This window comes from Hyperoodon ampullatus, assembly GCF_949752795.1.
Source record: "Hyperoodon ampullatus genome assembly, chromosome: 4".
In the NCBI taxonomy this organism is placed as follows: domain Eukaryota; kingdom Metazoa; phylum Chordata; class Mammalia; order Artiodactyla; family Ziphiidae; genus Hyperoodon; species Hyperoodon ampullatus.
The window spans coordinates 175981433-176007585 of NC_136917.1; the positions used below are offsets into that span (position 1 = coordinate 175981433).

The following is a 26153-nucleotide window of genomic DNA, read 5'->3' on the forward strand; positions in this document are numbered from 1 at the left end:
TTGTTAACACTCGACTTTATTAATTCAAGAACTGTGTACTGAGCAGCGCTACCTACTAGACACTAGGTCTCGTCACACAGGGAACTGGAGTAACGTGTATATTGATAGCACACAGGCGAGAAACCTTGAGGAAGACCACGTCTCTTCCGAGCAACACTTGTAAGAACGCCCTCAGGTCTCCACTTAGGTTTTGATTCTTCCAAGAAAAAAGTCCCACCTGTGAACTTCTCACCCCTCGTGAGGAGGAAGTAAGAGCACAGCACCCACACTTCCGTCCTGAAAGCCTGTGAGGAAGGAACTGGACCCTCAGAGCAGCCCAGCGCCGCACACGCCACGTCCTGCATGGGAGGAGGAACGGGGTGAATGCTGGAGCCATCCCCGTGGTTCCCTCGGAGCTCGGCTGCCAAGAAACCTGTCCAGCGGGGCGGCGGCGAGGGTAGGGACCACACGGGGCTCACCGTTTACTCAGGGTGCGACTCTGCAATTCACTTGGTGGAAAAGTAAGATGGATTTGCAGGCGGTGGGGATTCACGTGCCACACCCACCCGGTGGCAGGTGTGACCCCATGGGAGGGACGAGGGAGGGAGGGAGGGAGGGAGCAGTGCGCCCACCTGACCCCAGCGGGCTGGTCATCACCAGGAAGAGACCCTCACGGCGGGAAGCCCTCATGTCCCATCAGAAGTCCAGACTCTACTGAGCAGCAGTTTCAGAAGTGTGTACACAGCGCAGAGGCGAGGGAGAGCTCTCCCGAGACAAGGCAGCCCCCAGACACGCAGCTGACGCCCGGGGTGGGGAGGGCCCGCCGGCTACTTGAGGAGCTTGGCCACGTTCAGGCTGGGAACCGCGATATCCTTGAAGATGGGCACGTAGTCTGGGCTCGCCTGGGCCGGGCCCTGCTCCAGCGTCTCGATGATGGTCTGCTTCATGTCCCGGCTGGCGTCCCCCCGCATGGCCAGCAGCGCACCAATGTGGTCGTCCCTGGGCGGGGAGGGGGCGTCAGGGTGCAGCTGCGGCCACTCAGCCTCCAAGGCCGACTCAAGCCCCCCCGACCCCCGACCGGGCGGCAGGGCTCCTGGAGAGTCACAAAGGCTGGCGGGGAGCCGCTCCCCCGCCTTCCCCCCCACGCAGGAGGGGCCCGGCTCCGTTCCCTGGTTCCACCTCCACAGGGCATAGGATCAGCCTCCAGAAACCAGTCTGCTCGGCCACCTTCCCATCGGCGCCCCGAACACCAAGTGTGTGGCCTGGTGACGCCTGGGAACCGTGACCCACGGTGGGGCTGGCGGGCACCGCTGTCATCTCTGAAACGCACTCTGCCCGCATCGCCGTCCGCACGGCATCTGGGGTCCTCGCAGGAGCCCAGACCTGCCACACTCACCTAATGCCCGGGACCCTCCCTCTCCCCAGCGACCTCAGGAATGACCCTGCCGCTACCTGATGTCTGGGTATTTGCTGACCAGAGTCGAGACCTCCAGGTAGAGCAGAGAAGGGTCCGTGAGCTTAATGACTTCGGCAACGGCGACGATGGTGTCACAGTGCCCGTCCATCTCCTCACCAAACCCCTGCAGGACAGAGCACAGATGCTGAGTGGACCGCTCAATGGGGTCTCCGTCACACCCTCTCCGGCGGAGGCCACCAGGCCGGCAAACCCCTCAGGACTCACTCCCGGTGGGGAGCAGCCAAGCCTGCCGGCAGCCCGGCCCCTCTCCGAGGGACAGGAACACCAAGCGCTGGGGCTAGAGCTGCTGCCGCCCCCCAAGTGCCCCGCCCCCAACCCCAAGGCCAGGCGGGTCTACACACAGACCGGCTCACGGAAGGAGACAACCAGCGGGGCACTCGGCTCCCGACACGACTGGTCCCGGGGACCTGGCCCGGCCAGGCGCACTCACGGAAGCCAGCTTGCGGAAGAGAAAGCGCAGCTGCTCGGCCTCCCGCCCCATCCGCTCGGCGCCCTCCTTGCGCTCCTCGGCATTCCGGAACGAGATGCGCTTCTGCAGGACGGCCCGCAGGTACTCCTGCACCACGCGCCGGTGCGCCTCGGCGATCATCCGCTACGGGGCACACGGAGAACGGGGTCAGCCTGGCACGCGGGCCCCAAGGCGAGTCCAGGCCCACTGTGCACGGGCCAGCGCGCTCCTTCCCGTTTCTCATCGATACAAATTTTAGAGTCAACCAAGTAAGCACACCTACTTTATTACAAATTCTATTTTAGAAAATTGTAGCAGGGTCACCGTGTTTCACATCTGGGACACGGGCAGACGCACCGGCCACACGGCAGCAGCCGGAAGTCGGTACTGCCTGGGCACCTCGGATGCTCACGTCCACTCTAGAAAGCCCACAGAATAAAGTACGCCACGGGGACGCCTGCCTGCAGCCCCGCCAGACACGTCGTTCTGGGCGCGGACCCGCTGCAGAGCAGCTTCCCGTCGGGGGCAAAGGGGCAAGTGCCAGGGCGGCACCTGCTTTACTGAGACCCGTCCGGGGGCTCTCGGGCCCCCCCGGGGGATCCGGGTCTATTCTCCTCGCCCTGCCCGTCCTGCACACGTCTCTCAGCTTCTCACCCCAGGAGTGTGGGGGTGGGTTCAGCGGGGGGGCTGGGGACCCTGGGCCAGGCCCCGCTCTGCCCCTCCCAGGCGGAAGGGCTCCACACACATCACCCCTCGTGCACGGAGGCGAGTCAACGACCAGTCTCTGGAGATGGTGTGACGAGTTTCTGGGAAAAGAGGAGCCCCAAGTCCACACATTTGGGGAAGTTTTGGAGAAGGCCGTGGTTTTCTCCGGAGCCCACCCGCAGGTAGATGGACACTTGGCCGTCACCCACGAATACGCGAGCACGACTCTGCTGACACAAGGCGCAGCCTCAGAGTCCCAAGAACAGACATCAGAAGCTCTGTGTACCAGGGAGGCCGGGCAGTGAGGGGGACCCCAAGGGCCCCAAACAAGACAAAGCGAGGCAACACCCGGCAGCTGCAGGGACCCGGGCGGAGGCCAGGCTCTTGGCAGAGCAAGTGAGACTGCAGGTTCCCGGCCGCTCCAGGAGGCGAGCCACCTGGACCAGAAGTGGCTGAGACACAAGCCCCAAGGACTTCACACACCCGCTATTAGATCAAAGGACAGAATGCTGAGAAACCTAAAAGGTGGAACCAAAACTGTACAAGCAACAAGAAATTCAAGATTGAACAGAGCTGGTCCCACCGACCTCTAACCCCCAGAGGCTCCTGACAGCTGTGAAGCGACCAACCAGGGGGATTTAAAACACCTGGGTCCCCCTGCAAGCATCACTTTTAATGGCACAGTTAGGAGAATTTAAACTTCCGAATGAGACAAAGATGCCCCCGTGCTGGGGGGTCCCAGCCAGGGCAGCGAGACAAAGAGAAGACAGGAAGGTACAAGAACCAGAAATGAAATGACACAGTGACGCTGCTCACAAATGAGACAAGTGTCTACAGGGATGCCCGGAGGACCTGGAGACACGTCCTGAAGTGTCTGCACCCAAGCTCTGTGTGTCAAACCACTCACGCTTCCATAAACCAGAAACAGAAAGGCTGATTTTAAAGCAACAACAGCAAAAATCACCCAAGGCCCTGAGAATTCCCCCACGGAAAGCTGCCTGAGCCCCAGATGGGAACAGGGGCATTTCACGGGGCCTGGAGGGGACCCTGACGGCTGGGGACCCTGGAGTCTCCCGTGGGCCCTGTGCTGAGAGCCGCCCGCTGCCCCCGAGCGTAGACTTGAAGAGGGAACTGCGGTTCCTGTCCAGCCTCTCATCAGAGCCATGGCCACAGCCCCACCCGCCCTTTGAGGGGTCCCTGCTGAGGAAGTCCCCACTACCCACGGGGTTCTGGGCCTGCAGCCGTGTCAGCGTGGCCTTGGACAGCAAGGTGCATGCCCCATCACCTCCACCTCTGCCACCTTCAGACAGCAACGTCTCCGACCTGCTTGGGTTCACAAAACCACCCGTGAACTTCCACCCAAGAACTGATGACACCAAATTCTACACAAGATGCCAGGGGACTCAGGCCACATGTGTGCCCCACACTCTTACCTTTCTATATGGCTTTTTAATTTTGGCAAAATCATTAAAATAGTCTTCCACGGTGACACAGATGATGTCTACAGCGTTTGATCCTAACAGCCACTTCTTTGTCATCAGCTCATTGAGATGTTGCTGAAAGCACAGACCACAGAAAACACCCTCATGACGGCCTGTCATCGGGAGAGAGGCACTTGGAGCCACCGTCCTACGCCCGCCCGATGTTCTGATCACAACAGCGATGCTCATGCAGAAACTCTGCAAATATGTACTTTAACTGTAAAGACTTATACCAGACGCATCTGTGCGTACACATCTTACCTTAATTGACTGAACCTGTTTATTGTGTGGATGCTCTGTAATTTGTGTACCCAATTCTGATGAACATTTAAAATGTCTCATTTTGCAATTATCAAGAACGCTGCAGTGAATCTGTGCATTTTTGCAGGTGAAATTCCTAAGACTAAAAGTTACTAGTCAGAAAGTAGGCAAAGTACAACCCTGACGACTGCTGCCCTCGACACTTGTGCCAGCCGCCCTCCCAGAACTGTGCCGATTCACAGTTCTACACGGGATACGGGAGTCTCATGCCCTCGACATCACGTGGTAGCAATGTTCTTAATTCTTACCGTCCTGGTAAGGAACAAAAATATTCAGTTTTAATTTGCTTTTCTTTGAAGAGCAGTTAAGACTGGGCACTCTGTTTCCTACTTAGGACACATGACTCCTTTTTCTGTGAAACAGATATTCATGTCCTTTGTCTATTTCTCTATTATGTTGTCTTTTTAAGTACACTTTGTTTTCTAAACCATTTCTGAGAAAATTACAGATATCATGAAACGATACCACCCATCACCCCAGGAGCTCCTTCCCTGCAGGACCCAAGGTGATCGTGACTCTATTTTTTAAATACATTCCGGTTTCTGCCCGTTCCATACGACGCTGAGCCATTTTCACGCCTTCTGAAATAAACGTGCCTGCTCCTCACACACCACGCCTTGGATGGGATCTGAATGCACTCTGTTTATGGCTGTGCTCTGGGCCTTTGCTCAGACCCGAGCCCGGCCGTGTGATGGGCATGCAGGCCTGCTCGTGCCCTCACGCAGGAATCTGCTAATGACCATAACCAGTCTCCTCTCCAACGCCAGCTTCCACCCTGTAACCTGTTGAGTGCTCTGGTCTAACACTTCCTGGAAGGGTCTCTCCTTGACGCCACCCCAGGGGACCCGGCCCGCGGCGCCCACCTCCAGGTCCAGGAAGACTTCCTCAAGCAGGCTGCCGCAGCCCTCCTCGGCAATGGCGTCCAGAAGCCCATCCATGCTCGGCTGGCTCAGAGACACACCTTCTTCCGCGTCATGTTGCAAATACTTTCTTTTCAAACTGACTATGGATTCTCTGCGAGGAGACAGAGGAGGAGACCGAGGGCCCGGTGAGGCGGCCGAGCGCGCCCGCCCCGCCCCGCGGCCCGGGGGCCCCCGCTCACTTGAGGGTCTGGCAGTTGTTGATGAGCGCGATCATGTACTGCACGTAGCAGTGCGGGTGCCGCCGCTGCCGCAGGTGCTCCTCCTTGTAGAGCTGCGCCTCCTCTCTGTACCTGCGGACACACGGCCCCGTCAGAGCGGCCGCGCCGCACGGCGCCAACGCGCAGCCTAACATCACATTCTGCATCACATCGCCAGCATCGGGCTGGACGAGTCTTCAAAAATAAAGGATTCTGGGGGGGGGGGGTGACCTATGCTAATGGAAGTTGATCATCGAAAAACGATTATTACAAATTAATTTCATTATCGGGCTTTGAAATATGGCTCAGTGTTCTGATTTTACAAATATTCTGAAACATTTGTAACTGGGAAAGGAGTATTTCGTCTGACGTATGACTCACCTAGAAACTCATACACCAGTGTGCGGAACACGATCAAATGCTAGATAAAATGTCCTTTTCTGAGACTTTCCCCGAAAAAATCAAACTAAAAATAAATTAGACTCTTTAGGATGTCAAGAAAACAACTGAGATGGCTACATACTTCATTTTTGAATCTACCATGGAGATTCTCAAACATATATGGGAGTACAAGAAAAGCACAACACACTGTATAAATCTGTATGCGTTTTCAATAGATGTTAAGGAAGAAGTAAACCGAAAACTGGCAAAATTAAAGGGAAGTAATCAAGCATTTATCCCACCCTTCTGTCCAAAATATGATGCAGGTAAGCACACAGCTGAGGCTGCTGAGGAAAACATCTACTTTACAGAACAATACCAACGGGATGACTAACTCAGGCCATGACCCATGGTGGACAGCTGACGGGGATCCTAAGCAGGGGCCCAGCTGTGGCACCCGAGCCACAGGAGCAGGGGCGTGGAGCACACAGCCCGTGCCAGGCTATTGGCCAACAGTAAGGAAACACGGAGGAGCCCCACGGCCTTCAGAGCCAACCTGTGGTTCATGGGCAGACGGCAGCTTGAGGCCAGGCTAGAGGACACTGGACAGGAGGGTCTGTGCGTCTCCACAAGCCAGTGGCTCAGAGCAGGAGGGGCTGCCCTCCAGCGTCACACAGTGCAGGCCTTCTGCCAACCCGGTCTGAACACACAGCTATAAACAGGTGGGTCTGAGACCAGTGGGAAAACCCAAACACAAACCTGGTGTCAGGCGGCCCCACGGAACGCTCCTGACAGATTCGGTGGGTTGACGGCACTGCAGTTAGGGTAGGGAATGCAGGAGATGAAATGCCGCAACATCTGGGATTTGCTGTAAAGCACAGCTGACCCCTGAACAACGTGGGTCTGAAGTGTGCAGGTTCACTTACACGTGAATCTTTTCAGCCAACACGCACTGCAGCACTACACGAGCCGAGGCTGGCTCATCTGTGGACGCGCAACCACGGCAGGAGCGCCGACTGCAAGCTTACACGTGGATTTTCAGCCGCACCAGGGGGTCGTCCCCTCCAACCCCCACGTTGTTCAAGGGTCAAGTGTACTTCAGCAGAGCGAGGGGGAGGGGAGCCAGATGCGGCAAGGGGTGGCTTTAAAGGGCAGCTTTTGAACCTGGATGGTGGGCTGAACAGCTTTGTAGGCCATTCTTTCTACTTCTGTATACGTCTGAAAATCTTTGTGTACAACTTGTGGAGAGCACCCCGGGAAACGGGACAACAGGAAGGCTGACTGAAGGAGGTCCCCAGCTCCAAGCCTGCAGTAGCACTAGCCCACTGCTGAGAACCCCACACCATCACACCCGGGACCCCGGGGGAATGCAACCCATTCAAAAGGCAGATAACAAGAAAGGGCTTGAGTTCTGACTAACGGAAAAAGGTGACTACAGTGAATCCAGGCTTGAATTCTGTTTTACTACTAGCCAGATTAGGATCAACACAGCTTTCCTCTCCATTAAAAAAAAAAAAAAAACTTTATAAATCAGCACACTGGCAAGAATACATACCTACTTAAAAAAGAATTCATCTGCTGAAGACACAAAACGAGTACCTTTGTTTTCAAATCTTCACTTATCTGAGCAGCGACCTGAAGGTTCTGTTCGAACATCTAAAAATTGGAGAACTTATGAATTCTGATATAAACTCACGAGGGTGCAGATTTCCCATTATATAAACCCCCCACCTGTTAACTCGTAGTCAGGACAGTCCAAATTCAGAGGAAAAAATGAAGCCAGGTGAAAAATAACAAAGTTACTTAAACAAACACACAAAACTTTCTTACCAGGTTAAAAAAAAACCCCAGGGAATCATTTCCTAATTACCTGCAAACAGGCCGGTCGCCACAAGGGGGACACGTATGTTCTCACGGGGAGACAGGGAGACGAGGGGTCCGGGGAGGGCGGGTGTGGCTGGGGTCACACGGGTACCAGGGGCTGGGCTGTGGTTTGAGATGTGGGTTCCTTAAGAAGCGCTAGGAGGACACACGCTGGAGCCGGGGGGCCGGACGTGGGAAGGTGGAGAAGCGCCAGAAGGCAGAGCTCACCCCACGTGGTCACCGGATGTCAGCTCCCAAAATAAAGGAAAGGGTGAAGCCCAACATGTCATGGACTACTGGGATCACCCAGAGCCCGGCTAGAGCCCAAGCTCCGTGTCAGCAGCGGGAGAACCTCTAACGCGGCTCGGCCTCCTACCATCAGCAATGTTTCTCAAAGGAAGGGGACTGGACAGGCCAGACAAAGAGAGCAGACGACCTCTAAGAACACACGATGACACTAAAACCCGAAGAGACTCCTCCCAAAGTACGTCGGATTAGACTCGACTGTGCAGCACTTACGAAGACAAACCTTGGCCATTACATCAGGAAATAAGCAAACTCAAATTTGAGCATCAGACACACGTAACATATAATTAGCTTCTGGTCTGAGATCAAAAACCATTAGGAGGGCTTCCCTGGTGGCGCAGTGGTTGAGAGCCCGCCTGACAATGAAGGGGACACGGGTTCGAGCCCTGGTCGGGGAGGATCCCACATGCCGCGGAGCAACTGGGCCCGTGAGCCACAACTACTGAGCCTGTGCGTCTGGAGCCTGTGCTCCGCAACGAGAGGCCACGATAGTGAGAGGCCCGCGGACCGCGATGAAGAGCGGCCCCCGCTCGCCAAAACTAGAGAAAGCCCTCACACAGAAACAAAGACCCAACACAGACAAAAATTAATTAATTAATTAATTTAAAAAAAAAACTCATTAGGAGAGCAAAAAACATTAGGTTTTGCGACCGTGGGCAAAACTACTTGGCAAGTCTGACCCTTGGTTCCGCAGCTCCAGAGAGAAGCCCGTTCTCTCCGCCGGCAGCACGCAACTGCATGCATCTGTGAAGCCCGAGGCCCGGTACCTGGAAGACGATGGCGGGCAGTGTCGTCTGGTAGTAGCCGTCCTGGTCGGCCTCAGGTTCAGTCTCTTTCACCCAGTCCTTCTTGTCTGTTTCTAGGGCTTTCCGCAGCCAGGCAATGATGTTCGACTAAGCAGGAGGGAAGAACAGAACCAGGCTTGGAGTCAACAGGCCGCTCTTCAGTGGAGCAGCTGCAGAAGCAAACACGGCCCCCTGGGGATCCCAGTCCCCACACGAGGGGACAAGCCACCTCCACGGGCGGGACCCCACCAGCCTCCCTCGACTTAACCTTCTCGACGACGGTCATGCTGGAGGACAGGCCAGGTCAGTCAGGACAGGGAAGCACGAGACCTACATGCCTCTGGCAGGCCATTCACGGAGACCAGACCCCACGGCCGCTACCCAAGCCGCCCCTGCGTCCCAGCACGGCCTCGGCGCCTCCGCCAGAGGCTGCCTGATGTCAGGCTCCCCACGTCCCAGGAGCAGACCTGACCACGTCATCACACCCTCAGACCCCCGAGGGCACTGGGCGGTACCCCCTCCCCCCCGTCACCTGCCGCCCTCCCACTCCCGGGCTCGGCGCTGTGAGGCGGGCAGGCGCCACGGCACATCCAGGACACCTCCAGACCCGACTTCTCAGAAATAGCCGCGCGTCCTCTGGAAGCCCGACAGCCAGATGGGTCCTGGCTGCAGCCCAGCTCGACCCACGTGGGCCCACATCACTCCACTCACTGTCAGAGTCGACATGTAGGTGTCGAGCAGCTCGGCGACCACGTCTGGAGAAAGCAGAGGCTCCAGGACGCTGACGTCCACCTCCGGGGCCAGCTCTGCGTTCCCCATCATCTCTGCACTGCGGGCACAGCAGGAAGGGGACACAGGAGACCCTCAGCTGAGTGGTGCTGTTCCCTGTCCCAGGGGCCTGCAGGGCAAGGTTTGCTTGCTCCACCCACGGTGCCCCCTGAGGAAGACCAGGGCCTGGCAGGTAGGAGGTCCCATGAGTTGGAGAACAACAGACAAGCACTGAATTTAGAAACGCAGGGCACAGGGGCTAACGCCGCTGGTCCAGTAGGACAAGGACCAGAGCGGAGAACACCTGACGCCTGCAACCAAACGTGAGTCAGCAAGTGAAGTGTCAGCACTTGCAGCCTATGGTACTAAAGAAGGGAGGGATGTGAACCAAGCTTCAGAAAACAGTTTTCATAAAAAACAGATAAAAGCTAGGTATGTGGCTGGGTTCCTAAATGTCCAAGGCTGATTGCTCGGCTGATTCCCTAAGTATGGATTCAGAATGACAATCCTGAGCATTAACAGCTTGTCCACCACTCCTAAGACATCCAAGGTCTTCCTGAGTGAAAAAGCACTTCATGAGATTCTGCAAATATTAAGAGACCATCTACCACTTAGATTATTTCTGCCCCAAGAACCTTAACTCCGCATGAAAATGTTTCTAGTGTGAAAGCAGTCCAACTTTTCCCATAAGAAACTCCAATACGATAGGACGTGGTGACCAACACGAAACTGTCAAGAACTGCCAAGGACAGAAAAATGCTTACAACGTGGCGAGTGAAAACCAGAATCAAGGCCTAGAACCACGCAGGTCACACAGATGCACACCCCAAGGTCTGGTGGCTGGAGCACATGAGGGCCCGACCCCAGTTCAAGTCCCGCCCCCACCCGAGGGCCATCTGACCCTGAGGGCCGTGTGACCCTGGGCACGCGTGTCCCTCCCTGTGCCTCAAAACCAAGAGGATGGTGAGAGGTCTTCCTCGAGGGTGACCTGACAACAGGATCAGGCGATGGCAATGGAGGGCGGCACACAGGAGGCGCCGAGGCCCAGGCCCAGCACAGGAGGGCAGAGAGAGCACCAGCCACAATGGATACAATGTTTTCTTTCTCTTTATATGTTTCCGTCTTGAAATGTACATATCCTCTACTACAAGCAGCTACCAAAAAACAAACAAACACAGACCCAAAAAATCGTAAAACCTTATTGCTAAAAGGAGAGGTTTAATTAGTTTCTACACACCAGCAACAAGACAGGCTAGAATAAAAGGTGCTTTCCTCTCGCCAGCTAATCCTAAAAGAATTTCAGGATACCCCACCACTGGCTGGTTTTTCAAACCCGACCTCAAAGTAATGCCTGCACAAAGTGGCTCACACCCCTTTTATGAAGTGACAAAACCTCAAGGCTGAAGTGCCAAAGGGTAGCTGATTTTCCTCTCATGCTGGTGAGAAAAAACCAGACTCGGTGGTCAGAAGCCAGCAGGGGCAAGCTGGTGCCTCCTCAGCAGCACGTGACTCTGTGCAGGTCTCAGGACCTCCTGGGTCCACGTGTCCTCACCTGTCCAACAGGTGACACCACCTGCCCTCAGTGTCACCGTGAGAAGGCGGATCACGAGCGCAGGAAACGCTATGCCAAACTGCTCACTACGGACTGACCGGCCAGAGCACAGGCACCACCCAGATGCAAGAGCGTCCACACAACCACAGGCCGGGCCCGACCTCGGGGCACAGACAGACCAAAAGGAGACGCATCAGCCAGAAGGCAACGCCCGTGGGTGCTGAGCACCCGCCCTGAGCAAGAGGACTCAGCAGACGTTTAGAAACTGTCAGTATGCTTCACCCACAGTGTCTATGAAACAGGAAACGCCAGGTATACAGGTGGAGTTACCTGGTATAAGTGTTTAAGACCCAGGTCAGCAGGCTCACGATCTCGTTTGCTTCCAGGTCCTCTGATGCGAGCTCCTGCATCCGTGTGCTTAGAGCCTGGTGGTACACATTCAGGAGGTTCCTGAAAATCTGGTAACGAGGTGGAAAACACTGCACCATCAGGTTCCTGGTGACGATGAGGTCGTCCAGGACGCACCTCCTTATGATCTCCAGGTGGCGGACGAGCCACATCCTGTCAGACTCCCTGGTGTCCGCCTGTGTGCCCTCAATCCTGGTGGTCACGGTTCTGTCCAGGATGGCAAACATCTTCTCCTTCCAGTTCTTGGGCCTTCCAGGAGGAACAAAGCCAGTTTGCTTTTTTCGGTCAAGTATGCGCCTGTCAATTTTTTCTTCCCTTTCGATGATCCTGACAACTGAGACCAGCAAGGTGGGGTCACGGCGTACAGTGACCAGAGACCTCTGCAGCACCATCCACAGCTGCTTGGCCAGCTCGTCGGACAGCCCCTGCGTGCTCCCGAAGTAGCTGTGGATGAGGGTCATGTCACGTGTGTTCCCACTGTCCATGCGGTACTGCTCGTACATCAGCCCGTCCCGGGAACACTCCAGGTCCATCAGCTTCCGGTGGGCCTGCAGCAGTGCCCCTTGCTCTATGAGGTCCTGGGTCTCCCTCACGATCTCGGGCACTGGGGGGAAAGGCACAAGATGGCACCGTGAAAAACCACAGAGGGCCATGCGGGACTCTGGGCAGATGGGGACAAGGGTGACCAGCAATCTGTCTCCCACGTGGACAACTGCTGCACTGACAGACTCCATCTGAGTACCTATTTCGGAACTCTGGAGTCTACTGAAGGCATAAAACTTCCAGGGAAAGGTGTGAAAGTAAGGTGTGGTTAATACTGGTGCATTTCAGCTCTAAGCACCAGTAGAGAAGTAGGAACTGACTGCAAATGACCAGGAGAGGCACAGGCTCAGAAAGACCTGAGAAGACCTTGAGTTTACATCTCAGCCTGACCCTCAGCACAGACACAGCCTATGACAATCAAAACAACAAAAACAATAAACAGAATCAGCAGACCCTGGCAAAGAGGAAAACCTGATTTCCAGAGTTACACGTTATGAGATTCTAATGCCCAACGTTCAGCAACAACATCACAAGGCATACGAAGGTGCAGGAGAGAACGGAGACTCAAGGAAGAGATAAACCAACAGGAACCAGCTCCGAGAAGGACTAGACGGTGGACTAGACAGAGACTCTAAAGTAAACTCTTTTCTTTTTTTTTTTTTTTTTGCGGTACGCGGGCCTCTCACCGCTGTGGCCTCTCCCAATGCAGAGCACAGGCTCCGGATGCAGGCTCAGCAGCCATGGCTCACGGGCCCAGCCACTCCGCGGCATGTGGGATCTTCCCGGACCGGGGCACGAACCCACGTCCCCTGCATCGGCAGGCGGACTCTCAACCACTGCGCCACCAGGGAAGCCCTAAAGTAAACTCTTAAACATGCTCAAAGAACTAAAAGAAAACGTGGAGGAAAGTATAATAACTAAATGAAAAATTGACTTCAGATTTTCAAAGCAGATTTGATCAAGCAGAAGAAAGAAACAGCAAACTTGAAGACAGGACAAAGGAAATTATCAAGCATGAGGATCAAAGGAAAAACAGACTAGAGAAGAGTGAAGAGAGCCTAAGGGGTCTGTGGGGTGCACACTGTGGGAGTCCCAGAGAAAGAGAGAAAGACGGGCGGAGCACTACAGGCACGCCGTGTTTTTACCGTGCTTCGCTTTACTGGGCTTCACAGACACTGCGTGTTTTACAAACCGAAGGGCTGGAGCAACCCTGCATCAAGCAAGTCCATCGGCACCATCTTTCCAACATCATTTGCTCACTTCGTGTCTGTGTCCCATTCCAGTTATTCTTTCAATATTTCAAACTTTTCAGTATGATTATAAGTGTTACGGTGATTCGTGCTCAGTGAGCTTTGACGTTACTACTGTGATTGTTTTGGGGCACCGAGAACCGTGCTCGTATAACGTGGCAAAAACATAACTGACAAGTGTGGTGTGTGTTCTCACTGCTCCCCCTGCTCTCTCCCTCTCCTCAGGCCTCCCTATTCCGAGACACAAGAATACTGAAATTAGGCCAATTAATAACCCTACAATGGCTTCTAAGTGGTCAAGTGAAAGGGAGAGTCGCACATCTCTCACTTTAAATCAAAAGCTAGAAATGATTAAGCTGAGTGAGGAAGGCCTGTCGAAAGCCGAGATAAGCTGAAAGCTGGGCCTCTTGTGCCAAACAGTTAGCCAAGCTCTGAAGGCAAAGGAAAGTTCTGGAAGGAAACTGAAAGTGCTACTTCAGTGAACACATGAATGGCAGGAAAGCAATACAGCCTTATGCTGATATGGAAAGTCTGAGTGGTCTGGAGAGAAGGTCAAACCAGCCACAACACTCCCTTAAGCCAAAGCCTAATCAGAGCAAAGCCCTAACTCTTTAATTCTGTGAAGGCTGAGGGCGGTGAGGAAGCTGCAGAAGGAAAGTTTGAAGCTGGCAGAGTCTGGTTCATTAGGTTGAAGGAAAGAAGCCATCTCTGTAACACAGAAGCACAAGATGAAGCAGCAACTGCCAGTGTAGGAGCTGCAGCAAGTTCTCCAGAGGATCTAGCTGAGATAACTCATGAAGGTGGCTGTACTAAACAACAGATTTCCAATGCAGACAAAACATCCCTCTATTAGAAGGTGACATCTAAGACTTTCATAGCTAGAGAGCAGAAGTCAGTGTCTGGCTTCAAAGCTTCAGAGGACAAGCTGACTCTCTTGTTAGGGGCTAATGTAGGTGGTGACCCTAAGGTGAAACCAATCTTCATTTATCATTCCAAAAATCCTAGGGCCCTTAAGAATTATATTAAATCTATTCCACCTGTGCTCTATAAATGGAACAGCAAAACCTGGATGACAGCACATCTCTTTACAACATCATTTACTGAATATTTTAAGCCCACTGTTGAGACCTACTGCTCAGAAAAAAAGATTTCTTTCAAAACATTACTGCTCATTGATAATGCACGTGGCCACTCAAGAGCTCTGGCAGAGACGTGCAGCAAGATCCCTGTTGTTTTCACGCCTGCTAACACAACGACTATTCTGCTGCCCACAGATAGAGGAATAACATCGACTTGCAAATCTTAGTATTTCAGAAATACATTTCGAAAGGCTACAGCTGCCACAGATGGTGATTCCTCTCACAGATCAGGGCAGAGTCAACTGAAAACCTTCTGGAAAGGATTTACCGTTCTGGATGCCATTAAGAACACCCGTGATTCACGAGAAGAGGTCCAAATACCAACATTAACAGGAGTTTGGAAGAAGCTGACTCCAACCCTCGGGGATGACTTTGAGGGGTTCACGACTTCAGTGGAGGTAGTAATGGCAGATGTGGTGGAAACAGCCGGAGAACCAGAATCAGAAGTGGAGCCTGGAGATGGGACTGCACTGCTGTGATCTCATGAGAAAACTTTAACACATGCAGAGCTGCTTCTTATGGATGAACAAAGAAAGTTCTTAAGATAGAAACTACTCCTGAAGTTTGAAGATGCTGTGGAAATTGTTGAAATAACAAAGGATTTAGAATATTACATAAACTTAGTTGACAAAGCAGCAGCAGGGTTTAAGAGGATTGACTCCAATTTTAGAAGAAGTTGTTCTGTGGTAAAATGCTATTAAACAACATTGCTGCTACAGGGAAATCACTGCTGAAGAGTCAGTCAACACAGCCAACGTCACTGCTGTCTTATTTAAGAAACGGCCGCAGCCACTCCAGCCTTCAGCAACCACTGCCCTGATCAGTCAGCAACCATCAACATTAACGCAGGACCCTCCACCAGCAAAAAGATCATCACTCACTGAAGGTTTGGATGACAGTTAGCGTTTTTCAGCAATAAAGTATTTTTTATTTTAGGTATGTACGTTGTTTTCTTTAGACATACTAGTATTGCACACTTAATAAACTACAACACAATGTAAACATAACTTACATTCACTGGGAAACCAAAAAATTCACGTGACTCGCTTTGCTGAGATAATTTACTTTACTGAGGTAGTCTAAAAACGAACCTGCGTTATCTCCAAGGTGTGCCTGTATTTTAAATAATGGTCAAAAACTTACTAAATTTGATGAAAGACATAAATATAAACATTCAAGAACTCAACAAACTCCAAACAGAAAAACTCAACCCACCACCGAGACACATTATAATCAAACCATGGAAAGCCAAACAGAGACATAGAAATCTTGAAAGCTGCATGGGAGAAGCAGCTGATCACATACAAGGGATCCTCAATGGAATATCAGCAGATTTCTCTTCAGAGACTTTGAAGGACAAAAAAGCAGCCTGCTGGTAATATTCAAAATGCTAAAAGGAAAAAAACCTGTAACTCAAGAATCCTATATCTGGTAAAACTGTCCCCCAAAAGTGAAGGAGAAATTAAGACATTCGCAAACAATAACTGAAGGAGTTTGTGACCACTGGACCTACGCTGTGAGAAATGCTAAAGAAGTCCTGCAGGTGAAATGACACCAGACAGCAACTTGAAGCTGTGGGAAGAAATGAAGGTCTCAGTAAAGGTAAATACATGGGCAACTGTAAAGCCAGTATTATTGTAACTTTGCTTTCTAACTCTTTTTGTTCTACATAATTCAAGAGACTAATACATTTAGAGGAAAAAAAAATATTAGTCCAAAGCTAGTACTAATAGAAAGCTAGAATTGCTGTAACTCTGGTTTGTAATTCCACATTTTACTTTCTACATGATTTGGAAGACTAACGCATTTTTTAAAAAATAGCAACTAGTCTCTGTTTTTGGATGCACAATGTGTAAAGGTGTAGTTCTGCGACATCAATAACTGAAAGGAGATGGGAGGTGTTGTACAGGCGCAGGGTTCCTGTGGATTATTGAAGCTACGCTGGTGTAAATTCAAGTTAGTGGTATAACCTCAGGATGTTAAACGTAATCCCCACGGGAAAAAAAAGCGATAATAGCTATAGAATATACAAAAAAAAAAAGGACTGAGAAAGGAATTGAAACACTTTACTACAAAAAAAATCAACTAAACAGGGCCTCCCTGGTGGCGCAGTGGTTGAGAGTCCGCCTGCCGATGCAGGGGATACGGGTTCGTGCCCCGGTCTGGGAGGATCCCATATGCCGCGGGGCGGCTGGGCCCGTGAGCCATGGCTGCTGAGCCTGCGCATCCGGAGCCTGTGCTCCGCAACGGGAGAGGCCACAACAGTGAGAGGCCCGCATACCACAAAAAAAAAAAAAAAAAAAAAAAAAAAAAAAAAATCAACTAAACAAAAGGCTATAATGCAGAAAATGACAAAATAAGGGCATACAGAAAACAGCTGGGAAATGACAGAATTAAGTCCCTCCGTACCAGTAATTACTTCAAATGTAAGTGGATTAAACTCTCCAATCAAAAGACAGAGACCGGCAGAATGGATAAAAACACATGATCCAGGCTTCCCTGATGGCGCAGTGGTTGAGAGTCCGCCTGCCGATGCAGGGGACACGGGTTCGTGCCCCAGTCTGGGAAGATCCCACATGCCGTGGAGCGGCTAGGCCCGTGAGCCATGGCTGCTGAGCCTGCGCGTCCGGAGCCTGTGCTCCGCAACGGGAGAGGCCACAACAGTGAGAGGCCCACGTACCGCAAAAACAAAACAAAACAAAACAAAAAGACACATGATCCAACTTTACGCTGCCTACAAGACTCACTTGAGATCCAAAGACACAAATAGACTGAAAGTGAAAGGATGGGAAAAGTTATTCCATGCAAACAGTAACCGAAAGAGAGCAGGGGTGGCGGTACTAACATCAGACAAAACAGATTCAAAGTCAAAAAAGGCTGTAAGAGACAAAGAAGGAATTTTATATTAATAAGACGTTCAACCCAGTAAGAAGATACAATTATAAACATTTACACACCTAATGACCATCAAAATATACAAACAATAATTGACAGAACTGGAAAAACGGACCATTCTACAATAATGGCTGGAGACTTCAATACGCCACTCACAATAATGAACACAACAACCAGACAGAAGATCAGTAGGGAAATGGGACTTGAACCTCACGACAGACTAACTAGATCTAACAGACGTATACAGAACACTTCACCCGACACAACAGCACACACAGTCAGTCCTCTTAAGTGCACATGGGACATTTTCTAAGGCAGACCATACCCTTAGGCATGAATTAAATTAAATCATTAGGCATGAATTCATTTAAACCATGAATTAAATCTCAATAGATTTTAAAAGATAAATATCATACAAAATATCTTCTCTGACTACAAATGGATAAAGTTAAAATTAAGCAGCACACTCTAAAGCAATGGGCCAAAGAAGAAATTACAAGGGAAATTAGAAAATACTTAGAGACAAATGAAAATGAAAACACAACATACCAGAACTTCCAGAATGCAAGCAAAGCAGTGTTAAGGGCGAAGTACAGCTATAAACACTTCAGTTAAAAAAGAACGATTTCAAATCAACAACTTAACTTTACAACTTAAGGAACTAGAAAAAGAATACACTAAACCCTCAAGTACAATGGAAAAGAATATGGAAAAGAATATACCTACATATATGTGTATACATATGTGTATAACTAAACCACTTTGTTGTATACCAGAAACTAACACAACATAAGTCAACTATACTAATTTTTTTTTAAGTTCTTAAAAAAAAAAAAAGCTAAACCCAAAGCTACTAAAAGGAAGGAAATAATAAAGATTAGAGCAGGGATAAACAGAGAATCGAAAAACAAAACAGAAAATCAACAAAACCAAAGGTAGTTCTTTGAAAAGATTAACAACTGACAAATCTTACCTAGATGGACTAAGAAAATAAGAAGACTCAAAAACTAACATCAGAAATAAAAGTGAGGACATTACTACCAACTCTACAGAAATAAAAAGGATTCTAAGAGTACCATGAACAACTGTACACCAGCAAACTGGATAACCCAGATGAAGTGCAGATTCCTAGAAACACAAAGCCTAAACCACAAACAGAAAATCTAAATAGACCTATAACTAGTAAGGGACTTGGGGGAGGGGGCATGGGGAACTATCATTTAACTGCTGCAGATTTTTTTTCCTTTCAGTTTTACTGAGATAGAATTGACACAGAGTACTATATAATAAAGATTCAATTTTGCAAGGTGAAAAGAGTTCTAGAGATGGACAGTGATGGTTTCACAACGATATGAAGGTACTTCATACTACAGAACTGTGCAATTAAAAATGGTCAAGATGGTAAATTTTATATTATGCATATTTTATAATTTTTAAAAGTGTGGAGAAAAAACAGGCTGTGTGCACAACAGTACTGAGTTACAGGCAATGAGAAAAGTCTGAAGGGAGCCGAACAAGCACAACATCTTCCCAATAAAAACATCCTCCGAACAAAAACCACATCTACATCACAGCCTCATTGTTCATCAAAGGAAGAAAATTATTTTCAACCTCTGTGGATGAACTGGTAACTTTTTGGTCATGTGGATCCAAACGTGGTCATGTGGATGAAAAGGTAACTTTTTGGTCATGTGGCATCAGCTTACAAGACTGGAAGAAAATGTCGGTCAACAGGAAATTATAAGAGGGATATTAACTAAGAAGGCTGGTTGGCTGTCATGAAGGAGATTCTGGCAGGTAGACTGGACCAGTTCCAGGTCTCAACAGCCAGCAAGAGGAGCTGCTTCCAGAGCACCCGCCGCGGTCGGCAGTGCTGCGTCATCCATGGGGGGACGGAGAAGGCCCCGGGAAGCTGAGCAGGCACAGAGGGGCGGGCCAAGTACTCAATAACGCTGCCCTCAGACACGCAGGAGGAGGCCAGCCACGCCGCGGGTTCACACGTGGTGGGCTGGTGGGCGGAGGGGAAGAACTGCACCAGGCTACACTCCGGGGTCGGGCAGAGTTCGGAAGGAAGTGCAGACAGAACTCGCTGCGACCAGACACCGGATAAAGGCAGGGGAGGGGTCGGACCATGCCGACGCTTCGGGCTGGGATGCTGAGGACCCTGACAGCGGCGAGGCGGCGGACCAGCTCCAGGGAGTGGAGCACAAGGCAGGAGGCTGTGCCGAACACAACAGGGCACCCTGGGCTGCTGACGGCTGACGCGCAGCCCACTCTTCCTGCCGCCAGCGAGGTACCGGGACAGGCTTCTGAAAGGGCCCCTCCCGCGCCCCCACCTTCCCCACCAGCCCCAAGGACTCCCCCAGGCCCGGCTCCCATGGGGACCGAGACTCCAGGGGGTGCCCTATCCGCCCCCTGCCCTGCCCCCAGCCTGCGGCCTGTGCACACTCTTCCTGTCTGGGAACTGCGCCCTCTCGTCCCGCTCGCACGCGGCGCTTCTTCATCCTCCGGCACCTGGCCGAGTCCCGCTGAGCCACACTGCAGCCGAGGGAACAACGCTCACGCCGCGCTTGCTCAGTTACCCGTTTCTGTGCCTGTCCTGACCATTTCTGAACCACGAATGTTCTACCAGCCTTTATTTGCTCAACTGATCATCCGCCCGTGTTCAAAATAAGAACCCAACCGTGCAGGCAGAAATCACACCTCTGAGCAGGCGGACGACAGCTGCAACTGCCCTGCAGCGCCCACAGGGCAAGGAGACACACACGTGAGCCGCGGGAGAGGCGCGGCCGCGGCCCGGCTACCTGAGAAGATGTTCTTGAGGTTCTCCACGGCGGCGGCGAGCTGGCTGTGCCGCACGACGGCGTCCTTCACGGCCTTGAGGCTCTCGACGGTGTTGATGCTCCGCCTCCAGTCCTTGCTGACGTCGGCCAGCGACCGCTGGATGTCCTTGACGTCGCTCAGCGCGCTGTGCAGCTGGCTGAGGCCCGTGCGCACCCCGTCCAACTGCGACTGGATCGCGGCCTACGGAAGACGCCGGGCGCGTGAGCAGAGCTGGGACGGCCACGAGCAGGCCTTCCCCGGGAGGCTCAGGGGGCAGAAAAGAGGCGTTTCAATAGTGGAGAACAGTCAGTGCCACAGACAAGACGACAAAACGCAACAAGGATTCCACTGATTCATAAGGTAGCTTTTCCTTTTTTCCACTGCTGCCTTAGAACAAAACAACGTTTTTAAAGCTCTGTTGAGAAAACCTCACAACACCCCTCATCCAGGCCCTTGACCTGAAAACGCCAGACTCCACCGTGGGAATACCCCGAGTCCCAGGGCCGCCCCTTAAGTGGCGCCCTTAGAAGGACTGTACACACCACCTCTCAGGCACCCCTCAGCTTCCCAACAGGCCTTCACTAGATGGAGAAACCGTCAGGACTTGCTCATCATCCTGAGCGGAGAGGGTTTTCCTGCCATTCGGCCAGAACCAGACTCCGCTCCAGGACGGCCGGCCCCACGACGCAGAGCTAGTACATCTGAGATTCAGACTGAGAGCCCGTGGCAATGCCACCCAGTGAGCCGTACAGTCAGAATGGAGAGGGCGTGAAGGAGCAGCAGGCGGACGGGGAAAGGAAGGGAAAGGCCAGGGAGCACGACGGTGGTCAGGAATACCTTTCACCCCTGAAACACTAAGTAGCGTTTAGAAATAGTTAATGATTTCAACAAAACACAACAACCGTTAGCTAATCCCACAAGTTCCTAGAACAGATTAAAATTCTAAATAAGGGCTTCCCTGGTGGCACAGTAGTTAAGAATCCGCCTGCCAATGCAGGGGACATTGCTCCGCAATAACAGAAGCCACCGCAATGAGAAGCCCACGCACCGCAAGTCAGAGCAGACCCCACTCGCTGCAACTAGAGAAAGCCCGCGTGCAGCAACGAAGACCCAACGCAGCCAAAAATAAATTAAAAATAAAATAAAATAGGGCTTCCCTGGTGGCACAGTGGTTGGGAGTCCGCTTGCCGATGCAGGGGACACGAGTTCGTGCCCCGGTCTGGGAGGGTCCCACATGCCACGGAGCGGCTGGGCCCGTGGCCCGTGGCCGCTGGGCCTGCACGTCCGGAGCCTGTGCTCCGCAACGGGAGAGGCCAGCGTACCGCAAAAAAAATAAAATACAATAAATAAATAAAATAAAATTCTGAATGAGAACGTAGCAGGTCTAAACTATTCTTTTTTCCTTTTTTTTTTTTTGGCTGCGTTGGGTCTTCGTTGCTGCACGTGGGCTTTCTTCTAGTTGCGGCGAGCAGGGGCTACTCTTCGTTGCGGTGCGCGGGCTTCTCACTGCGGTGTCTTCTCTTGTGGACCACAGGCTCTAGGCGCACGGGCTTCAGTAGTTGTGGCTCGTGGGCTCGGGAGCGCAGGTTCAGTAGTTGTGGCGCACGGGCTTAGTTGCTCTGCGGCACGTGGGATCTTCCCAGACCGGGGCTCGAACCCGTGTCCCCTGCGTTGACAGGCAGCTTCTTAACCACTGTGCCACCAGGGAAGCCCTAAACCGTTTTTTAAATTGACATGAAACTGTTTCAAATTAGTCCAACAGGCCTTTGGCTGCTTCGCTGGTGCACATGAACGAGCCTCATCCTGTCTCAACAAACCTGCACTTACCCGGACGCTAATGTTTTCGACTGGAGAGGTGACCTCACTGCCCTGTCAGCATGAGAAGTAACCTTCCTCAGATGCGCCTGGAGTCCTCAAGACCGCTGTGCTGCCAGTCAACGACAGCAGGCCACGGTCTCAACATTTTTATAACCACACCAAGTGTGTGTAATTTTAAAAAAAGTCCTCTCTCCGTGTGAATTAAGTTGAAAGCCAATCCAAATCACACAAGATCGATTTTCTTTCATGCCTCACTCTCACACACTCTAATAAATGTGTTGAGCTCTCCTCCTTCCTGCGCCAGGGCCAGCAGCACGCCTGGTACGCAGTCAGCCGACTACAGCATGCGCCAGAGGAGCCAAACAAAATGCTCTCTGGATGCACTCCGTAGAAGAGCTTTTAATAAAGAAGAGAAGCTGTTATTCTTCTAGTGTTTTTTAAAAAGCTAAATGGACATTTCTGGGTGCTCAAAAAGGCTGTTCCTTTGGTGTTTTCAACATCGCCCCAGTCTTGTTTGTCAATCTACTGACGGCAGGATATTGTTGGAAGGAACGTGCTAAGTCAAGGTAACGTTCAAGGCTGCCCCCTTCCACATCATCACGAAGTCCAGTTGTTAAGCAGGAACCTGAAACTTGAGATAAAAGCCTCTGCCCGCCTGGGAGTGAAGCAGGTGCCCACGGCCACTCTGGCCTCTTACCTTCAATCTGGCCTCCACAGAGGCCTTCTTCCGGGCCTCTCTTCGGCGATACTGCTCCACTTTGTCCAGCTGGTCTGGGCGCTGAAGCATCCCAGCAACCCTCTGGACGGCTGTCGCAACAGCCTCCCGGTCCGTCTCCTTCATGGCTACAAAGCTGGCAGAATCTCTGCGCCTGTCATGCTAGAGGCATCCTGTGTCCACAGGCAGAGAGGGAACAGGAGGGGGAAGATGTGTTAGGGAGGTAGAAATGTTAGCAACAGAACTTACCCCCCTCCACCAACAGTGCTGTTCACAGCGGGGCTCTAAAGAGAGCATTCGAGATCGTTAACCCAGTAAACCTGAACGAAAGCTGAACTAGGATCATGAACTCCTCGATAAGCAATACAAACCCTCAAAACACAGTTTTACCTTTAAGCGGAGCAGGGGCGATTACAGGTGTAAGATATTGACATACAGACGATACCTCTATGTGGGCCCCAGACTACTCATCATATCAGATGTCAGTCTCCAGGGCACTTCTCTGCCCCAGAGAGGGCCAATTTCTCATCTCCAGAACCCTCACACCACCCCTTTACACACCGGGGGACGGGGGGTCGGCCACGCCAGGACACCTCGTGAACACGTGGAGGCACAGGGACAGCACGCACCTTACCCTCCCTAGCTGAGGTTCCAGCACCCGTCCTACCATTTCCCTCAAAAATCACTGTCTGCAGTATCCCAAATTCCATGTCCTACTGCTTAACAGCCTTAGTCAACAAAGGTGAGAGGGCAGAAGGCACTCTGCTCAGGTGCAGTGCACAGGGCACAGGTGCTTGGACACCAAGCACACCTGCCTTCAGCGCCAGCTCCACCAACATGCCAGCCACGGAGCTAGGGACACCTGGTGAGCGTCTGGCAGAGGAAGACTGACTTCAGCTATTAGCCGCCCGTCTCCATGCGTGTTTTCTGTGCAAAATTCTCAAAGACATTTCTCACCCCTCCCCACACGCTTTCAGAGCACCACCCAAGTCCGCGCAGACCCCCGAGGGCCCTGGACACGAGTGCCTTTCGTGCCCGCCCACGGAGCGGGGCTGCGGCGCCGTCCCTCCTCGCCCCCTTTCCTGATCACAGGCCCGCGCACAGGGCCGGACACCCGGGACGGCCGCGCGTCTCCCCGCCCGCCACCCGCGCGCGCAGCTCTGCACCTGCTTCCTCCCTCCTCGCGCGGCGCGTCGTCGGCCCCTTCGCGGGCGCGAGCCTCGCAGCTCGACTCGGCCGCCCCCCGGGACCCCACTGCCACCCGCACCGCCTCCCGGCCGCGCCCACACCCGCCGGAGCCCGGGGAAGGGACACCGGGCGGCGACCGCGACCAGCACCCGGAGACGGCCCTCCCGCGGCCTCACCGTGCGCGCCGCCGCCGCCCGGAAGTGAGCGGCCGGCGGGCACTTCCGCTTCCGGCCTCGGGACTGGAAGGGTGGGGTCTGGGCGGTCCCATCGCTGCGTGCCCGGCGCGCGGGGTGAGTGACCGGGCGAGCCGGCTGCCGACGGACGCCGCCCAGAGTGGTCGAGACAGCGCGACCAGGAGGGAGCAGAGCGGGGCTGCGGCGCGGCGCGGGAGGGCGCGAGCGCGCACACACACCGCACGCACGTAAACACACACCACAGGCACACGCCACAGACACAGACACGCACGTGTAGACACACCAAACACATGCACACCACACCCAAAGACACGCACCACCCGTAGAGATACAGCACACAGAGCAGACACACACCGCACAGACACATACCACATACAGACATGCCACACACATACGCACACGCCACGGACACACGCCATAAACGTACACACACACACCACACCCACGTGAGCACACACACACGGGGGCAGGAAGGTGGAGCTGTGTGAGCCCCCCATTGCTGTGGCCACGTACACCAACAATGACCAGTCAGCTGATCAGCGGATCGGGTTCCAAGGGCCAGGACTTCAGCACCGCACTGACTCTGATGGCTCATCCCTCTGTTATGTCATCTGCACCTAGTAATTTGTGAAAATATAGCGCCAAGCTGAGAAGTGAAGAATGTAACCAAAGTTAAAGTTATGTTTGAAACTCTAACTGTAAAGGCAGTTTGATCATCCCCAGTGCAAGAGTGGACCAGGGAAAACAAACGACAAAACCCCAAAAAGCCATACTGCCCAGGTACTGGGATCCCTGGGTCAGGAGAGGCCCCCCAAGAACACATAGCCAGGGGCCTGCGCTTCGCTTGGGTTTGGTGTCCTCCTCAGCCTAGAAGCTTTCACTGAAACTCACGGCTCAGCAGAAGCAAACCAGGAGCGTTTTTAGAGAGGCTTTCCAGCCTTGGCAGGAGTAAAGAAGGGAGCCAGGTGGTTTGCTTCTAAAGCGTCCTGAGAGAACGGAGGTCTTGATAAGCTCTAGCTTAGACTTTGTTAAATATGAAGAGAGAGTGCAAGCAATCCCACAGGGACACTAGGAAGAGAAAAGCCAAAGGATCATATGTAACTAGAAACACAAAGTAAGGAGTACAGGTATGTTCAGATATATCAGTTATCAGAACAGAAGCAAGTGGGGCTTCACTGGTGGCGCGGCGGTTAAGAATCTGCCTGCCAGTGCAGGGGACACGGGTTCAAGCCCTGGTCCAGGAAGATCCCACATGCCAGGGAGCAACTAAGCCCGTGCACCACAACTACTGAGCCTGCGCTCTAAAGCACATGAGCCACAACTACTGAAGCCCGCGGGCCTAGAAGCCACCGCAACGAGAAGCCCGCGCACCGCAATGAAGAGTAGCCCCTGCTCGCCGCAACTAGAGAAAGCCCGCACTCAGCAACGAAGACCCCACGCAGCCAGGAAAAAGGAAAAAAGAACACAAGTAAATTGATTTTAAACCAACCAGTTATTTATGAGAAAAATATCTAGAACATAAAGGAACAGGATGGTTAGGTGTGGAGGAGGTTTGCACGCCGGCTAGTCCGGGCCCGAGAAAGCTGGTGTGGCAATATTAATACCAGACAAAATTAGTTTTATATCAAAGGCACGGTCAGAGAGAGTCATTTTCTTAAGATACAAAACACATAAACCATAAAGAAAAAGATAGTTTGCCGTGCTAAGATTTTAAAGCCTTGTATTTTTTTTTTTAATTCTTAAAAGACAAAGCCATAGACTGAGAGAAAATCTTTGACGAAGCACTACTATCCTGAATTTTAAAATGACGCCCACAATTCACCAAAAACGGCAAACAAGTGCAGGACAGACAGTAGAGGAGCAGCCAGCGCGCCGGGGAAGAAACCAGGACGGGGCTGCCTCCTGGCACTGCCATGGTCCTTAGGGGGGCCGTGGGGCCCCTCTCCTGCCCTGCAGCTGACGCGGCCTCCAAACCACGGCCCAGGGTGGCTTTC

The 26153-nt window shown here is 52.4% G+C and overlaps 1 protein-coding gene across 1 annotated transcript; it reads right to left on the minus strand.

Annotated features, from left to right (window-relative positions):
- EXOC3 (exocyst complex component 3) lies at positions 1-22938 on the minus strand. Its single transcript, XM_079703258.1, has 12 exons — positions 22760-22938; positions 20226-20445; positions 11517-12198; positions 9578-9695; positions 8849-8974; positions 7468-7568; positions 5514-5624; positions 5275-5425; positions 4043-4165; positions 1887-2048; positions 1432-1559; positions 1-978 (listed from the first exon to the last, which is right to left on the minus strand). The coding sequence occupies exons 1-12, from the start codon at positions 22901-22903 to the stop codon at positions 807-809; spliced, it is 2238 nt and encodes a 745-aa protein (XP_079559384.1). The 5' UTR covers positions 22904-22938; the 3' UTR covers positions 1-806.
- Between the last annotated feature and the right edge of the window lie 3215 nt (positions 22939-26153).

Bases quoted from the DNA above. Each gene is read 5' to 3' on its own strand.
- EXOC3 (XM_079703258.1), bottom strand. From the start codon at position 22,903: ATGAAGGAGACGGACCGGGAGGCTGTTGCGACAGCCGTCCAGAGGGTT. The intron at 7,569-8,848 runs GTACCGGGCCTC...TCCAATTTTTAG, and splicing joins TGCCCGCCATCGTCTTCCAG to ATGTTCGAACAGAACCTTCA. The intron at 4,166-5,274 runs GTGGGCGCCGCG...CTGTGCTTTCAG, and splicing joins AAGTCTTCCTGGACCTGGAG to CAACATCTCAATGAGCTGAT.